Consider the following 18,752-nt stretch of genomic DNA (forward strand, 5'->3'; position numbering starts at 1 on the left):
GAAAAGGACAGTGAGGAGGGTCCTGCCCGGCTCCCCACTCCTGATGTCACCCTTCCTCCTCTCCTCAGCCTGCAGCCTCTGTCTCGGATTAGTGCAAATAAATAAGGACCGCAAGTGAACTATGATACATAGCGTGATGCAAAAATCAACCGGAATGTTCAAGCAAATTATAGAAAACCCAATCTAAAACTGTTAAGTAGTTCTCTCGTGAAAAGCGGACAGACATAAAGACGCTGGATTTTACATATATAGAGATTATATTCTCTGCACAGCTTTTCATGATATATGCAGTTATTTTCATTTAGTTATGATTCCATCCTTGCTCTCCTAATTCCTTAGCTATTTCTTTTTATTGACAGTAAGCCATTATTTGAGAATAGGTTCTATTTTTAGTGCAGTCAACTTTTAAGCAGGACTCTTTTTTGTATGTATTTAGTGAGCAGCGTCAACCTGAAAATGACGAGTACCAGAGGAGAATCATTTGCCACGGGCAGAACTCCAATATGGCATCTCTTTACACTCCTTAAAGGAGCCAGTGATGGTGGATTGTTTGCAATAATCAGAACACTTATAGGGCTTCTCTCTAGCGTGAGTTTTTGTGTGAATCTGTAGCAAGTCATTGTAATCAAATACTTTGTTGCTTTCAGGTCAACAAGATGGTTTCCCAAACATAACTTGCTGTGCTTACTGTCAAAATGGTATTGTGGTGAAGTGAGGTCCGCGCCTGGTGGGTGCATTTTAAATAAATAATTGCAGCTCTCGCGTCTTTGTGTGGGGGAGTGCTAGTGTGGCGAGATCGGTTCCCGTACATGATGCGGGAGCGGACAGCCCTGCACTCAGAACACTCACCCACAAACCTAATTGGCACCAGGAGCTGCTGATTGCACCACTCGTGCCACGTCCCTGTTTTAAAAGGTAACGAGCAAGTGCCAGCGGGAAGAAAAGCAGATCAGTGGGTCGAGGAGGACTGGCCAGTGACTGAGAGAGAGGGACTCAAGGGACACGAAAGAGGTTAAAAGGAAAAGGAGGACAGAGAGGCAGAGATGGAGAGTGAGAGCACCCAAGCTGAATGGAGTGAGGCAGGTGGTCAGGAGTGAGCCTCATGGCCGTGGGAGCTGAAGGCTGTAAAAAGGGTACTTTCTTGGGAGTAGAAGCAGCTCAATTGACGGAGTCTCCCCACAAAGGCCAAAGGTGAGTGGTGGGAGAAGCGTATGAGGCTCAACGGAGTGCCCTGCATATGGCGTTGGAAGGGTGGCAGGGAACAGAACCCCGATATGAAGTTGGAGTGCACCTGTCGGCGGGCATCTCCTCCTCCTGCAAGGTCCGGACAATATAACTGGAGTAGATGCCAGGTTTAAAGGGAAGCACTGGGGCTTGCTCACTGTTTTTATGGATTTTCTCTGGTTTTTAACTGATTATTTATTGAGCTGTTTTTTAACCTCCACCAGCACCTTTAAGTTTTTGGATAATTTATTTATTTAACATTCGATGCACTGTACTTTGGGACATAGTTCATTTGATTGTTTTTAATAAAAGGACAGTTCATTTTTGCACCTAACCCTTGCAATGTGTTGTGTATTTTGTCCTCATCTGGTCATGACTGTCAATGGTGTCGGGTTCAAGAGGCTCCTGAAACAAGAGTGGGAGCATGGTGCCGACCCGCACCATCATAGGCATAACTGGCAAGACAGCTGAAAAAAGTGTGTTGAGACAAAAATGTAGCGCTAGTAAACTCCCCTTCGTGAATCATTTCCCGTTACACCTAGAATCTCATTTATGATACGAAAGCCTGCCATGATTTGTGATATTATTACTCAAAAGAGTTATTTACTGGAAGGCAATTTTAATAATAAAAAACAATATAAATGAAATAAAGAAAACATGGCTGATTAAAAAATGGGATAACAAACACAACACAATTAAAGAGAAAACAAAAAAAATCTAAAGAACTGGTCGCTGTACTGTGCAGTTTTTAGTGTGCCACAAACAAACCTTGCAAAACAAAGTGTATAACAAGGGGAAGCAACAACATACACAAATAGAGAGACCATACAAAGTCAGTTATAGAGTAAACGTACCGTGCAATTTATAGTCACATTGTGTGCAATTCCGTTCAAAACTTGTGCTTAATTGCAACTGATATATGGATGGGTGCCACTTTCACAACATAGCTGGGTTTCAACAATTTTGCCTCAGGAGGGGAGAGTATTGTAACAAGCACCAAGATGGAAGAGACACAGACAGACAGGCACCACAAGCAGTCTGAGCTCTCAGATGACCATCCATAGTTATTGTTTTACTCTAAAACAGAACAGGCAATTTGCAGGTCAATGTAAACTGCCCCACTGTTAAGGCCATGGGGGATGCCAATAAAACACCAAATGGGCAAACAAGCACTTGGTCGAGTTGCATCTCACCTTTGCTGTGTCTTCATGCTCACTCAAAATAATTGCAGGACATACCCCACTGCAGAACTGCTGACCTGAGGAAAACTCCTTGTGGTCCTCTCTCTCCTGCACATAAATCCTCAGCGCTCCTGACTCTATCCTCTTTGGCTGCTTTACTGCCAACCATCTCGGCTAACTTCTCTATCCACCCTGTAGGTTCTCCTCAAGCAGTCTGCTCCATGAATTTGCTTCCTGCGACTAGAAATGCTGGACTGCCCGGTAATCACTGTGCTCCTGTTTAAAGCACCAGCACTGCAGACTGTACAGGCCCTGGATGACTGTGGAAGAGACAGGATGCTTCTAGTGAGTTTGTTGTCAAATCAGGAACCTGGCTTCATTTTCGTAAGTGCCATTCCCCACAGTAAACTCTAGAGGCATCTGCCATGCAACAACTGGTTCTGTCTGCTGCAGTATCCACAACCTTTTCAAAAGCAGCAGGCACAATACTTGCTAATACCATTCTGTCCTGTAGGTGCAACTTTTATGATTTGTGCAACTGTCCACCAAAGAAAATTCCTGTTTTGTCCCACCAACCCTAGACTGTCCAAGATGGAATAAGCAAACCAATATCTGTAGACATATTTGCCCAATCATGATGTTATGTTGCACTGCTACTGTTAAATTAATAACAATGGCTCAGCGTAGCACCTTTCCTAATGCTTCCTTTTGTAATTTCTAAGGGGTTATGGTGATTGGCAGGGGATGCAGATGGGCCTGAAAGTTCCCTTTTCTGTTCAATGTGGATTCTTGTATGTTTATGAAGACCACGCTTGTCAGAGAATCGCTTGCCACATTCAGAACAGCTGTATGGTTTCTCTCCAGTATGAACTCTTGTGTGGGTCTGAAGATCACTCTTCTTGTAGAACTGTTTGCCACAGTGAGAACAGTGATAAGGCTTCTGGCCTGTGTGAATTTTTTTGTGCATATTACAACTGCTGCTGTCAGAGAATCGTTTGCCACAGACAGGGCAGCAATATGGCTTCTCTCCACTATGAATTCTAGTGTGGGTGTGAAAATATCCCATTTGGGAGAACTGTTTCCCACATTCAGAACAGTGATATGGCTTATCTTCACTGTGAATTCTTTTGTGGATCTGAAGATTGCTGTTCCTTGAGAATTGCTTGCCACATTCAGAACAGTGATATGGCTTTACCCCAGTGTGAATTCTTGCGTGGCTCTGAAGATTGCTCTTGTTGGTGAATTGTTTGCCGCACTCAGAACAGCAATATGGCTTCTCTCCAGTGTGAATGCGTTTGTGAATCTGTAGCATGCTACTGTGAGCAAATACTTTGCCACATTCAGAACAGGAATAAGGCTTCTCGCCAGTGTGGATTCTTGTGTGTTTCTGAAGACTGTAGTTGGTAGAGAATTGTTTTCCACATTCAGAACAGCAATATGGCTTCTCTCCTGTATGAAGTTTTTTGTGGGCTTGAAGATTGCTATTCCGTGAAAACTGTTTGCCACATACAGGACACCAATATGGTTTTTCTCCTGTATGAATTCGTCTGTGGTTCTGAAGAGAGCTAATTTGTGAGAAATGTTTCCCACAGTCAGAACAGCAATATGGCTTCTCTCCAGTATGGATTCTCGTGTGGCTCTGAAGGTCACTGTTTTTGCAAAATTGTTTGCCACATACAGAACAGCAATATGGCTTCTGGCCTGTGTGAATCCTTATATGCCTCTTAAGACTGCTACTGTCAGAGAATCCTTTGCTACAATGAGAACAAGAAAATGGCTTCTCTCCAGTGTGAATCCTTGTGTGGGTTTTAAAATTGGCAATCTGTGCAAATTGTTTCCCACAATCAGAACATGAATATGGCTTCTCTCCACTCTGAATTCTTCGGTGTCGCTGCAGACTGCTATTGCTAGAGAATAATTTGCCACATCCAGAACAGTATGGCCTCTGTATTTTATCACTCCTCTTTTGTTTGGTCATGGATTTTTGTTCAGCTATTTTCAGCTGATCTTCACAAGAATACAGAGCTGCTGAACTACATGACGAAGTCACTATCAGAACATCTGATCCTACTATGAAGTTGTTCATTTCTTCATTTTTCTGTGGCTTACAGTGAGCAGAGGTCTGGGTAAATAAAGTCGAAGAGACTGTACCACTGTGTTGTAAATCTGCAAAAAACATTTAAGTTACAAATTCAGGTAAACAAATTCTGAAACAGACTATGATTTAGTGTGAAACAGTTTAACACAATTCACAACAAAGATAGTGTTTTCACTTGATTCATGAATCATTTTTTATATACAGATAAAAATTGGTCTGACCTGACAAGCTAAATGTAATGAAATTAACTTTTAAAATAGGACACAATAAAAAACTGCAATAACACAAGAAAAATGATTTTAGCTTTAAAGCACAACCCCTAGTTCCCATTAGTCTTTTGGTAACTGATCACAGTCTATGTGGTGCTTAAATGTTCTCCAAAAGCCCCGTGGTTTGGGTTCAGTTTTGGTGATTTGTTTTTTATTTAACCCCTCTGCTCCTAAAGAAACTTAGCTTGAGTTAGTTGGTGGCTGTAACTTGATGTGGTATGAGGGAGTATAGGCATGACATGAGCAAGACACACATGTTCAGGATTGGTTCCTGCCTTGTGCTTGACATCACTGGGATAGGCCAGTGAACGTGAAAAGAACTGAACTGAGTTCAAAATGAAATGAGTGGACATGCTGAAATTAAATTATGTCCAAGACATAAGGAAGCAGAAGAACAAAGTAGTATATGAGAAGGCGGTCTCACTTTGGTTTCCTACATAACAATTCCCCACTATATTGCATAAGAACTCAGTTTCTTAATACACTTTTACTTAAAAGACAAGCACTAAAAGTTCATGAGAAAACAACTTCAACAGTAATAGAAAATGTTGACATCAGAGAAATAAAACACAAAAACACCATAATAAAAACATGTTCATGTTGAAAAGAGTAAGCACTTACCATCTTCCAAACCAGAATAAAACCGTTAAGAAAACAGGGGGATATATACCAAAACATCAAAAGGACAGTGAAAACAGCATTGTAAAAATCAATGTACAAAAGGTGGCAAAATCAGAAAATCTTAAACTTGAGCTATCTGCCCCCTGAAATGTTATCACCCAGTGACCAAGGTCATCTGTATCTCACTTTTCATCAAGTAAGTGTGAAGCTGAGCCAAGGAGCTGTTCAGACAAGTTAACTGGAGCCACTCCTGATATCACGCTTCCCCCTCTCCTTGGCCGACAGCCTCTGTCTCGGATTAGCATGAATATATCACTCCTACAAATGAACTATGATTCTTAGTGTGATGAGAGAAGTCGCAAAATCAACCAGAATGTTCAAGCAAATTATAGAAAAAAAACCCAATCTAAATCCATTAAGTACTTCTCTTGTGAAAAGCAGAAAGACAGATAGACGTTGGATTTTATTTATATTGAGATATAAACTTGTGACAGAAATCTCAGTCTGCACTCAGTCAAGAATGATACACAAAAATAAACTTTATATTAACCATCATACTAAATATGAATTGAATGTGTCATGTCATTCCATTTCAGTGTTAACAATTTAAATAATCAAGATGAACACAAAACGTGAACAATAATTAAGACATCATACAGTTGAACTGCAGGTTTCTCAGTCTGTTAACATCTTTAAGTGGAAATATATTTTTTGATAAAACAGTGTCTTAATGAACTCACCCTTAGACGAGCAAACAAAGAAACTAATGTGGGTCTGTTGTGTCTCAGCCACAAGAGAAAATTATAGCCATTTAGGAAAAAGCACCTAATATATTTTCACATAGACCTAAACCAGTACAGGTCCGTAAGTCTCTAGAATCATCGGGACAAGAGTAATGCTCAGTGGCACCAGTCCTTTACTGGGTGGGTCGAAATACTGTATACACACAAATGCAAGCCTATGCGATTTTTTTTTTTTTCTGCTTTTATTTTTTGGCTTGGTTGTTTAGTTTTAGGTCCAAGATAAAGATTTTTTTTTTTGCCAAACCAAGGCAATTAACATGCAATTTCTTCTCTATGTGAAAAAGAAAAGGAATCTGTGCCTAATATTACCTTGTATGACCCAAGAAAGTAGCACTGCTGTTAGAAAAGATGGAGGCTAGGCTGGTCAATGAAATGTCCGAATGGAGTGCATCTCTGACATGTCGTTTCACCAGTCACAGACGTGTGCCACTCTGTTATAGGATTATGAGTATTACCAGTTAAAGATGTTTTATTATGTAATACACACCTCAAGTAACAACCTCCTTTGTGTGTTTTAATACTTACAATTGGACTGAATTTGTGCTTGGATTTCTATTTGCCATAATACTGGCTAACTGTGGCACCATGGTATCTTTAGCATTTTAGGGAAATCAACTTAATAAATAAACCTTAGATAAATGGATTTCTTTAGTCTGAATGATTACTATGAGTATCTTTTAACATTTCAGTTTATAATGTATAATTTAAAACAGACCAGCATTGCTAAGTTCAGTGAAAGGGTGGGGGGCGCCCTTCCCTTCTGGTTAAACACATACAACTTTGTTGATTTTTACATCTTAGCTCTTACCTTCTCCCGAATACCTTGAACAAAATGCCTTCTCAGAATCCAAAATTTCGGTCTTCACCTGGACAGAATGACTCTGGGGGAAACTGGGTCCACCTTTTGTGCAGTCTGTCCCAGTCACTTCCTCATGTAAACGGACAGACTGAGTAGCAGACTCTGGTTTAAAGTTCTCTGCCTTGATATGGTTTACAGTTTCATTGTTTAGCTGGTTGGTAGTCTCATAGGTTTGCTGAGACTCTTCTTTAATAACTACTTGTTCCCATTTACAATTCTCTTCTTCCTCAGTGCCATAAATCATCATCTGATGTTGCACAGATTCCCACTTAAACTCTTCTTCCTTAACGGCCACATTTCTTTTGTTCTCCATGGCATACCTGGAGAGATGACTTCTGTATATTGCGAGATTCCCTCCCTTCCTTGTTGTATTATGCAGGGGGTGCTTACACTTTAATGCTGTTGTCTCCTTGGCAGCCCACCCCAAGTAGCCCATAGAGAGAATATATGAATCAAAAGACACTGAATAAGTAAGTGTTTACTGAAAATAGCCAGCATGTCCAGTTATCAACAATAAATAGAAACCAATGACAAGCAGTAGCAGACCTAGTCTTTGCTCTGTGCCCAACAAGTCTGGAGGATCTTGTATCTTGGCAGACTCTGCATTTCTACTACTACTACTGCTACTGCTACTACTACTACAACACTTGGAGCTCTGTCAGTCTGCATAATACAAAATATATGCATAAGTTGTTTTCTTCACTCCAGATGGTTAATAGAGTCAGTTATGGGATGTCTGCTGAGCTGTTTATTGATAGGGGCTTCATGAGCAGGGCCTCTACTCCACTTTCTTTACGTGCGCCTTCAAGTCCAAAGCACACCTCCACAACAGTAACCACAGTATCTCTGAGGTGACAATGCCACTGAGCACAGCACCTCAAACATCACTTGTTATTACTCATCTCTGCTGAGGTCACTTCTTCATGTTTATATTCTTATTTGTAGAAGATCTCCGACAGCTTCTCTTTTTAACTGTAAACAAAACAGAGCAGAATATATTCAAAGTGGCACGGAACAAACAGAACACATTTTACAACAACATTTATTTATATAGCACATTTTCATACAAATAATGTAGCTCAAAGTGCTTTACACGAGGAAGAAAAGAGAAATAAAAGACAAAGTAAGAATTAAAATAAGACAACACTAATTAACATAGAATTAGAGTAACGTATTTTAGTCACGTTGTCACCATTTCTTCAATGTTCTTTACTGAGGGCTCTTAACATAATCGAACCGATTTTGCCTGGAATTTCTCCACAGCTTTTACACACCTGTATTTAGAATCTGAAAATAATGATCAAAAACCAAAGTCAAACAAAATCCTGACATGTTCTTTCTATGTTAAGTTTTTGAAATCTGTCAAACTGAAAACCAAGGACTACTTAACATAACACAGGCCTGTCAGATATTTTGACTTTTAACGACACCCTGCTCCAGTGTTGTTCCTGCCATGCGCGTGTTGCTTGCTGGGACAGGCTCCTGCTGTCCCACAACCCTGAGCTGAAATGGCAGAGTAGGAAAATGTGACATTTCACATTGCTTCTATTTTTTGGTGTAAATTAATTCTATGTTCTATGCAGTACATAATCAAATCTATGCCACTTCTCACTAGTTTAATTCTTTAAAAGTTTGCTGTAGTTGTACATACTGTGTGACTTTTGTAATAAATGGATTAGCTCTCTGGAACCTTTCGACAGTGAACTGGACGATGCCTGTATGAAAAAGGATAATCAGATGGAATAGGCATATCAAAACGTTATTGTGCCTCAACAGCTCTGATGCTTCTGTACTCCCAGTTGTCTCAGTAACTACAGTCTGTAAAGGTCTCTTTCTTTCTTAAGCAAGTGTATTAAAATACCAGTCACATCATATCTGTGTTTTAGGGTCAATAAAGAAATTGCAAAAGTAAGTGTGTTAATAACAATTAAACAGTAATATGTGGATTTTTTTCTTACTTTTTATTTATGTTCATTATGATTTCCATTTTACCTTTCCGTTATTGACTAATTAGCAGGTTTGATGCTGAAGCAGTTGCAGCCTTTCATTGTTTAGTGTTGCTCGCCTGGGTGTCTGTTTGCTTGTTTTTAATTGTCACTATTAAGATGCAATGAAGGAAGCAGACTAATCAGAATAAGGGAAAAATAACAGGGAAACAACACCAAGAGTTAAACATTTAAAGCAGTGAAAGGCAACCTTTTTCGAGTAGCGGCGCACTAAGTCCAAAAATCTTCTTTTGCGGCGCACCAAGAGGGCCTGTCCATACATAAAGTCGTGACGACACAATCTATCTAAAAACAGTTAATTTTACAAGTTTGAAAGACATTTTATTAATAAAGGAATCAAAGGATGAATCTTAAATTTAATTAATGTGAACGTTGAGATTGTTTTGCAGCACATATGAGAGTGAGGCGAGGATTAATTTTCGAAAGACAGACGCGTATTGAAGTATCTCGCGTTTCTCAGACTTCATTTCCGTAAGTGTTCTGTTATCTGTTTTTCCAACATAAAATACTTTTTTTTTTTTTTAACATCATCTTTTTAAACAATCAAAAGTTCAAAAACACTAGCAATTTTAAATATTTTACAAAAGTTTTCGCGGCGCCCCTAGAAAATTAAAATAGAAATATTTCTAAATGTCCTATAATGTAAAAGTCATACTTGCTGTGCTTTCCTGAATGCAGAATAAGAGAAAGAAAATGACCAGATAATTAAGTAACATCAATTATTCTCAGCTATTATCACGTACTGTGAATCTGGTTGAAACAAAAACCTGCAGCCACTGGGTGTCCACAGGACCAAGTTTGGGAACCCCTGACTGATGGTGTGTACTAATCGTGACGCCCCGTTCTTACGAATACCTGTAGCCGAGGCGGTCTCACAGATCACAGGCACACCGATTACTTTAAATTAGAGAGACATAAATATAAAGGCTTGACAATAAACATGGTGAGACCAAAGAGTAGGACAGACGCCCGATCACACGGAGACAGTTAATGCACATCCATGCAGCGCCCGCAATATTAAACAGAAAGAAGATGAACCTGGACATGTCCCAGGACGCCTCTTGTGTAAAGCGGGACTCATACAAAAAACCCAGTAAAGAGCCTCCACGACACTCTACCACCTTTAACAAATCAGATGGACATCTACTCCGTGACCGTTTGAGCACACAGCAGAGATCGGGATGGTCCTATTAATGCTCCCATGCCCAAAAAATATAGGCCACTTACCGGTTTATAGTCATTTGTCTGTTTCCACAGCCACGCCACCTCTCACGGTCTTCCTCGGAGTCCCCATAGACATGTGGTGTTAACCCACTTCCGGTTATGTCACACTGACTGACGTCTTGCGCAGCCATACATATACGTAGAAATATATCTTGTGTGCGGCGAGAAGCTCTGTTATGACGATCATGTAGCTTTATGCCGAAAAAGTTGAAATACCGTACGGGAAAAGCAAGAGAAATGGTATGTACTTAAACGAAACAGAGAGGGGGATAAAACAAGAATGTCAGACAGCTACTAAGGAGTCCACACTGGCACACTGTGATACTCGGGCTTTTTTTAATTTATACCGTGTTCTTCAGGCTCTGCTATGCTGGTTACGGTGTGGGTGGGTGTGCGCGCGTTCTTTTCAGCCAGGCACGTCAATAGACCCGCCATATTGGAGCGGTCGACTTCTCTTTTCTAAAAGCCGGACACGGTGTGATATTTATGTGTCAACAAAATATTCATACGTAAATGCCACGGGTGAAAAAAAAATACGGACACAGAGAAGAAAAAAAAATCTAAATGTCGAGATTAAAGTCGACATGTTGACTTTATTCTCGCCATTTATGTCGAGATTAAAGTCGACATTTATACGTTATTCTATTGTTTATTTTGTCAGTAGAATGTCGCAAACTCAAAATCTTAAAATGAATGTTTAATTTACTAGATTTTCTCAAAACCCTTCATTAATTAATGTAGCACATTAAATGCTTTATACTAAGTGTTCCCCGACCCAGTTTTTAATCTCTATGCGCTTCTTCAACTGACTTCCTCTTGCACTGAGAGGCGCAGACAGCGATCGCCGCACATTGACTTCATGATGTTCCTACCCTAAGAACATTCAGAATACTAAGAGAAATACTTGATATCTTCTTCACGATGAAATGCATTAAAGCATGTATTAAACATGGGGGGCACGGTGGCGTGGCTATAGAGCTGCTCCCTTGCATTAAGGGGTTCCCAGTTGTATGTTCTGTGTAGTGAACTTTATGGCAAGTGTGACGAGGCTCCAAAAAACTGGATATATAAATGGGTATCGCACAGGTTTAACTGGAATATCGTGTAAATGTTGGGTTCGTGATGTGGTGGTCGGAGACACGAACGCAGAATTCAATGGATGTTCTTCTGAGCGGGCTTTCTTTATTGCATGAGTGTTGTCTCTATCTGACGTACTAAACTTCCAGTTCCAATCCTTGTTTTTTCTTTCTGCACATAACCAATCACCACACGATAAACGTCTTTGTGAAATTAAAACAAGTTATAAACCTAGACCCCAGAGTTTTCAAAACTTAAAATGTATTAAAGCATATGGGGGCACGGTGGCGTGGTGGTTGCACTGCTGCTTCGCAGCAAGGGGGTCCCGGGTGTTCCCTGCCTTGAGTTTGCATGTTTTTCTGGTGGGTCTACTCGGCGTGTTTCAGTTTCCTTTCAAAGACATGTAGGATGTGGGGTTTTGTTATGTATTATTGACCCTGCTACTTTATATGTTGCACGTATTCACCCTGCGATGTGTTGGCGTCTCATTCAGGATTTACTCCTGCCTCGCACAAGATGCTTGCTGGGATGGGCGCAACCCTGAATGGATGGCATAATTAAGCATGTATAATGAAGATTTTTTTTAAATTTCTGAAAACTCCATCCCAGCAAGCACCGTGCCCCCACATGCTTTAATAATTTAAACTCCGAGGTCTAAGTTTATAACTTGTTTTAATTTCACAAAGACGTTTATCTTGTGGTGATTGGTTATGTGCAGAAAGAAAAAGCAAGGATAGAAACCGGAGGTTTAGTACGTCAGATAGAGACAGCACGCATGCAATAAAGAAAGCCCGCTCAGAAGAACATCCATTTAATCCTGTGTTCGTGTCTCCGACCCACCAAGCCTAATATTTACACAATATTTAAGTTAAACCTGTGCGATACCCATTCATATATCCAGTTTTTGGGACTTTGCACTACACTGAACATACAACTGGGGACCCCTTAATGCAAGGGAGCAGCTCTATAGCTACGCCACCGTGCCCCCCGCCACCCATGTTTAATACATGCTTTAATGCATTTTATCGTGAAGAAGATATCACGTATTTCTCTTAGTATTCTGAATGTTCTTGGAGCAGGAACATCATGAAGTCAATGTGCGGCGATCGCTGTCTGCGCCTCTCAATGCAAGAGGAAGTCAGTTGAAGAAGCGCATAGAGATTAAAAACTGGGTCGGGGAACACTTAATATAAAGCATTTAATGTACTACATTAATTAATGAAGGGGTTTGAGAAAATCTAGTAAATTAAACATTCATTTTAAGATGTTTAGTTTGCGACATTCTACTGACAAAATAAACAATAGAATAAAGTGTAAATGTCGACTTTAATCTCGACATAAATGGCGAGAATAACGTGGAAATGTCAAGAATAAAGTCAGCATGTCGACTTTAATCTCGACATTTAGACTTTTTTTTTCTTCGCTGTGTCCGTATTTTTTTTTTCACCGTGGCCCTAATACGCTTCCGTAGTTTTAAGATATATCATTGAAATGTATTTTTATTATCAGGCATTTTTGGGCACCTATGTCATAAGGAAAGCTCCTGAAAAGGGACCTCAAATGTTTTTTGTTTTAGGGTTTAATATAGAACGCGGATGCTGTGGTTGTAAGAGTGGTGTTAAATAAAGTTTCCCCGTGTAGTTAAAAAAACCGTCTCGCCATCACTTCATTTTGCAAAATTGTGAAAATAAGACGTGAGGTGTGTCAATTTCACCTAAAACTTTGACAGACGACCTCAAAACTGGCCAGCCTGCAAATGCAAGGAGAGGAAAAACCCGCAGACAACACAGGGATGGGACACAACGGAGAGTTGTCTTGTGTTTTAGTTTTATTAGTAATTAGTTTTTTATGTGACCAATGTAACCTAGTTAGCTCTGTCGCACTGTAAGTAAGGTAATGATATTTTGATTTGTGGAAGTGTAACCCATGCCAAACTATTTATTACAGGTTCAGTAGATGTTGTGTGGACATAAGGAATAATATTGTATTTTCAAGTCCTGATGCAGTTGTTTGCTCCATTTTACAGCTATCATTTATAATTACATATTAGTGAACAATTGCTGCTTTACAGAACTGTTCAAGTTTGGTCAAATTGGTTGGTGGACTGCTATCTTCAAATCTTTCCACAGATTTTCAATGGGATTTAGTTATAGGTTGTGACTCGGCCACACGAGGACATTCACTTTTTTCGCCTTCAGCCACTGTGTGGTCAATTTTGCTGTGTGCTTCGGGTCGTTGTCGTGTTGAAAAGTGACCATTCTGCCCATCTTCAATTTTCTGGAAGAGGGTAGCAGGTTTTCCTCAAGAATTTGACGGTATTTTACCCCATCCATTTTTTCTTCTACCCTAACAAGAGCCCCAGGCCCTGCGGCAGAGAACCCCGCCCAATCCCCTGGAAACCCCAGATACTGCCACCTCCTTGCTATACTGTAGGTATGGTGTGTTGTGGATGGTGAGCTGCATTGGATTTCCGCCAGGTGTACCATTTCGTATTGTGGCCAGATGGTCTTATGGTCAGAAGAGACCAAAATCAAACTATTTTCCACTTGGCTTCAGAATCTTCAAGGTGCATCTTGGCAAAGCTCAAACGAACCTTAATGTGGCCTTTCTTGAGAAGTGGCTTTTTCCTTGCCACCCTTCTGAACAAGCCACAATTGTGGAGCGCTTGTGAAATTATTCTCACATGCAAACAATGATCACTCTTTGCCATAAAATTCTGTAACTCCTTCTATGTTTCTATTGACCTCTTGGTAGCCTCTCTTACCAGTTTCTTCCTTGCTCTTCCATCCTGTTTGGAGGGACGGCTGGATCCAGGGAGGGTCCTAGTAGTACCAAACACTTGCCACTTTATTATGGACTTTACTGTGCTCCTTGGAATTGATAAAGCCTTTGAAACTTTTTTGTATCCATCTCCTGCCTTATGTCTGTCCACAACTCTATCGCTGAGATCTTTTCAAAGTACCTTTCCACCCATAGTCAGTTGTCTGCTGTCAGTTGCACTACCAAGCAAGGGAATGAATACTCCAGAAATAGCTTCACTAATCACACGGATTACAATTGATCACAGGTGGAAGGATGCCAGTAACTATGGTCTGCAATGGAAATGGTGGGCACTGACACCTGATTGAGTTTAGGATGGGGGTGATCCTTTATTCATCTCAGGATTTCTTGTTTTATATTTTGTAAAATTCTTCTGAACTGTAGCTGTGATATCTTTCACTTGGATGTTATAGAATGCATTGAGTAAGTAAAGCTGGAAAAAAATATTGGGTTGTGTGTTTTCATTTAAGGCTGTAAAGAAAAAAAAAAGGGAATATTTTGAAGGGGATGATTGTTTTCTATACCCACTATGTATATGTATGTGTGTCTACACGCTTCGCTCGCCATTCCCTATGTTTGGTTAATTGGATATAAATTTTTTTTTTTTTCTTTAGAATTGTTTCAATTTCATTATTTGCACTTTTACTTTAAAGCTTCATTAAAAACAATATTTGGAATTGCCTTTTCTTCAAGATTGCATTGAATTTTGATTCTGTTTTTGGAGACGCATTGTGACAACGCAACGTATAACTGCCCATGAGTGAATATTGTTTCTGTTTCTCTAATAAATAATCCGACTTTTTCTAATGTTTGTCCCTGTGATTTGTTAATTGTCATAGCAAAAGCTATTCTCACAGGAAACTGTAAACATTTTAATACAAATGGCATATCAAGATCTCCTTTGGTGTCTAATGTTATTCGCGGAATATATACATTACCTTTCTTGTCGCCTGTTAAAATTTGCATCGCTTCTCCGTGATTATAAATATACACCTGACCGAATTGTTTTCTTGGAAATTAATCATGTCATTGCTTTAACTGTTGTGGGACCACAGATTCTCATAGCGTATGGTCCATTATTGTGTAAATCTATGTTTTGTGCATTGAATGATGCAAAGGCGAAAAGACTTTGTTTTCTGCTCTTTGCCTTTTATTTCTGACCTCGCTTTGTCCTGCTATTTTTTCAGTTACACCTGGTCCTGATGATTTAATTTCCTTTTGTATGCGCTAATGAGATCTTTACTATCTTTTTTTTTTTTTTTTTTTATATGGTAGCGACTGACATAATAAAGTGTCAGAAAAAGTTTTACTTGAACAATCACCGACTTTGTAACCCCAAACACAACTTTCTAACACCCTCTCCAACCCCTCATCCCCCAGATCTCTTCCCTTACTGTATCAATCAATACCCCACTATCAGTCTTCTGTGCTGTACTCCGCCCTTCCTCAATCGGACCCAACAGTCACTTAAAACAAAAAAGGCTTCAACCTGGCTGGGACGCTACAATACTTTTGCATTTTACTGCTTTCATATTCTTTACCTTTCTCTGCATGTGTATCGCGGCATCGTTTGTTTGAGCCTTTCAAATTCCACTGCTTTCATAATCTCTTATCTGCCTTTTTTTCTCTGCAGTGCTTTTGAGTCTCTTGTCTTCACGCTGCTTTTTCTTCTTTGCTTAGTCATTGACGTTTCATCTAGAATGTATTGTCCTTATATGCTTTATATGTGCTGAGAACACAGGATCTGTGTGTGCTACATGCCTTTACATGACAGAGTTTTGCTGGCCGTGCTCTTATTTGATATTGTTTGCGTCTTGCAGGTCTTTTAAGTGTCTTCCGAGAAGATCGCATCTCGTCGCCCTGCTTTTCCTTCCCAGGATTTATATATATATATATATATATATATATATATCAAACACGCCCCAATACAGCGAAAAAAAAAGCGATGAAAACACACAAGCATAACATAAGAGACGACTTGAGCATAAAACAGATGACGTTTGATGTGTAAGAGCCTTCTGCTGCTGCATATTTTTCACTGTGTCCGAACACAGAAGCATCAAACTCGGGATTTCTCTCAAATTTAGCGTTCATACTCTGGAATGTTCTAAGTTAGAATTGTTAGATATCACAGTTTATATTACTATATACAGTGAGGAGAATGTCATCTATTTATTGATGTTACTTTGCATGCTTTTTAATGTAGAGAAAAGCCAAGCAAAATGACACCTTTTATTGGCTCACTAAAAAGATTACAATATGCAAGCTTTTGAGGCAACTCAGGCCCCTTCTTCAGGCAAGATGTAATGATTACATCTTGCCTGAAGAAGGGGCCTGAGTTGCCTCGAAAGCTTGCATATTGTAATCTTTTTAGTGAGCCAATAAAAGGTGTCATTTTGCTTGGCTTTTCTCTACATTCATAATGGCTAACACGGTACAACAACCTAGTACTACAGACATGCTTTTTAATCTAACTCCCACACAGTTTCTCCATGTGCAGTTGTTTTACTTCACGTTGGTCGTTCCAGCTGGGCAGATTCAGCTTAACCACTGACTGCTTGCACTTAAGGATGGTTTGAACACTGATGTTAAATCCATGACTAGGCTCTTTCAGGCAAAACGGTGCTGACAAAAATATTTCAGAGAGATTCTATCTCCTTATTGTCCTGTTTGAGACCATGATTTGATCTTTTGCTGTAATGAACCAGTAGTGCATTATGGAGTTTCTCAAATGGGGCAATGATTTTAATCAGTTTCATCCATGAACGTGCTGAACTGTTGAATGCTATTTTATACTCTGTCAATGGCACACTCAGGTTTGTGCTGTTTCTTGCAGCCTTCTATCACTACTTCCACCAAAAATTAGATTTTTATTAATTCATTACTTGCCCAATGTAATTTGGAGTGATGGCTGAGAAAATTTTTTTAATGTCATGCTTTCATGCAGAACAAGAGAACAAAAAGTTTGATATAATGATGACCCATGCAAACGATATGAAAACTGTAGAAAGAACTAATTATCGCATTACTTGTGTTGCATAATCCACATTATCCAGTTATATGTTCAAAATGTGTAAAACGCATGCTTTTTTTTTTTGGCTATACTGTAGCCTACAATATAAACAGGAAAGCACATTCCCAAATTTATGTACTTTTGAAGAAAGGACTTTTGACCAATAAATGAGGGAAAGAGACATCTGTTGTTTGTGTCACATGTTATTTGTTATGTTCTATATTTATGAATTTAAGTGAATTTGAAATTTTAAGTGTTAAAACCCCATGTCTGCTTCATTCAAAGAGGGTTTTTGAGGAGAGCAGTGAATCTGTTTTTATTCTATTTTTTTTCTTTGTAGGATGATTAAGTTTAATGTTATTTTAATGCTGAGGAAATACTGTAAATACTTCTGCTATTTTTGGAGTAGGTTTTCAGTCTGTTCTGTTTCTAGGCTGTAATTATTTTTCAAGTGTGCTCAGTGATTTTGCATAATTCTAAATTTATTTTCTCAAACATGAATACTTGTGGGCGGCACGGTGGCGCAGTGGTAGCGCTGCTGCCTCGCAGTTAGGAGACCCAGGTTCGCTTCCCAGGTCCTCTCTGCGTGGAATTTGCATGTTCTCCCTGTGTCTGCGTGCGTTTCCTCCGGGCGCTCCGGTTTCCTCCCACAGTCCAAAGACATGCAGGTTAGGTGGATTGGTGATTCTAAATTGGCCCTAGTGTGTGCTTGGTGTTTGGATGTGTTTGTGTGTGTCCTGCGGTGGGTTTGCACCCTGCCCAGGATTGTTTCCTGCCGTGTGCCCTGTGTTGGCTGGGATTGGCTCCAGCAGACCCCCGTGACCCTGTGTTCGGATTCAGCGGGTGGGAGAATGGTTGGTTGGTTGGTTGGTTGAATACTTGTATGGGTCTGAAAACTACTCCCTCTGTAGAACTGTCTTCCACATTCAGCACAGCAGTGTCTTTAGTGTAAATTTCAGTGAGGAAATAAATGAAGACGGCATATTTGTGAGAATGCTTTGTCACAGTCATAACAGCAATTTTTTGTCATGCACTGCAGGTTGAAAGTTTATTTTACTAAAGGAAAGAAAATACAGCAACAAGACCAGTGTGGAAATCTCTCCTCCAGATGTCAATTTTTCAGATAAAACAGACAAAGGGGAGCTCGGTAATAAACAGACACTTGTTTAAATTACATGAATTATGTCAAAAAAATAAAGAAGCAGAGAAGAATCATTTCCAACAATTGGAGCAGCAGTATGGCTTATCTCAGGTTTAGCTTCTCCAAAATAGTGCACGGTGCCCACTTCTTTAATCATCTCATGCCACTTTTAGAAAAACAGACACAAGAAATAAATTTACAAAGTAGTGTGGCAGAGAGTAAGACTTCAGGGACCTAAAAACCTTGACTTGATGTTATTTTGGAGAAATTAGAAGGATAGAATTGGTGAGCTTTGATAGGCTGAATGGCCTGTTTTCATCAAATTTCTAATGTTTTAGTTACTATTATTGTCTTGAATAAAGTGATGCCTCCAGTTGTAGTTTACAGGAAGTTCTGCTAATTGGTAGGACATCAAG

At 39.7% G+C, this 18,752-nt stretch overlaps 1 protein-coding gene across 1 annotated transcript in view; it reads right to left on the reverse strand.

Annotated features, from left to right (window-relative positions):
- Nucleotides 1-204: 204 nt before the first annotated feature.
- Nucleotides 205-18,752, reverse strand: part of LOC120534639 (zinc finger protein 160-like) — a 40,583-nt gene continuing 22,035 nt past the window's right edge. The window contains exons 4-5 of the mRNA XM_039762229.1: nt 7,005-7,517; nt 205-4,571 (exon numbers count right to left, since the gene is read on the reverse strand). Coding sequence (XP_039618163.1) covers nt 3,070-4,571; nt 7,005-7,517 — 2,015 coding nt within the window. The 3' untranslated portion in view covers nt 205-3,069. The remainder of the gene's footprint in view (nt 4,572-7,004; nt 7,518-18,752) is intronic.

This window comes from Polypterus senegalus, chromosome 8, assembly GCF_016835505.1.
Source record: "Polypterus senegalus isolate Bchr_013 chromosome 8, ASM1683550v1, whole genome shotgun sequence".
NCBI classification, from domain to species: domain Eukaryota; kingdom Metazoa; phylum Chordata; class Cladistia; order Polypteriformes; family Polypteridae; genus Polypterus; species Polypterus senegalus.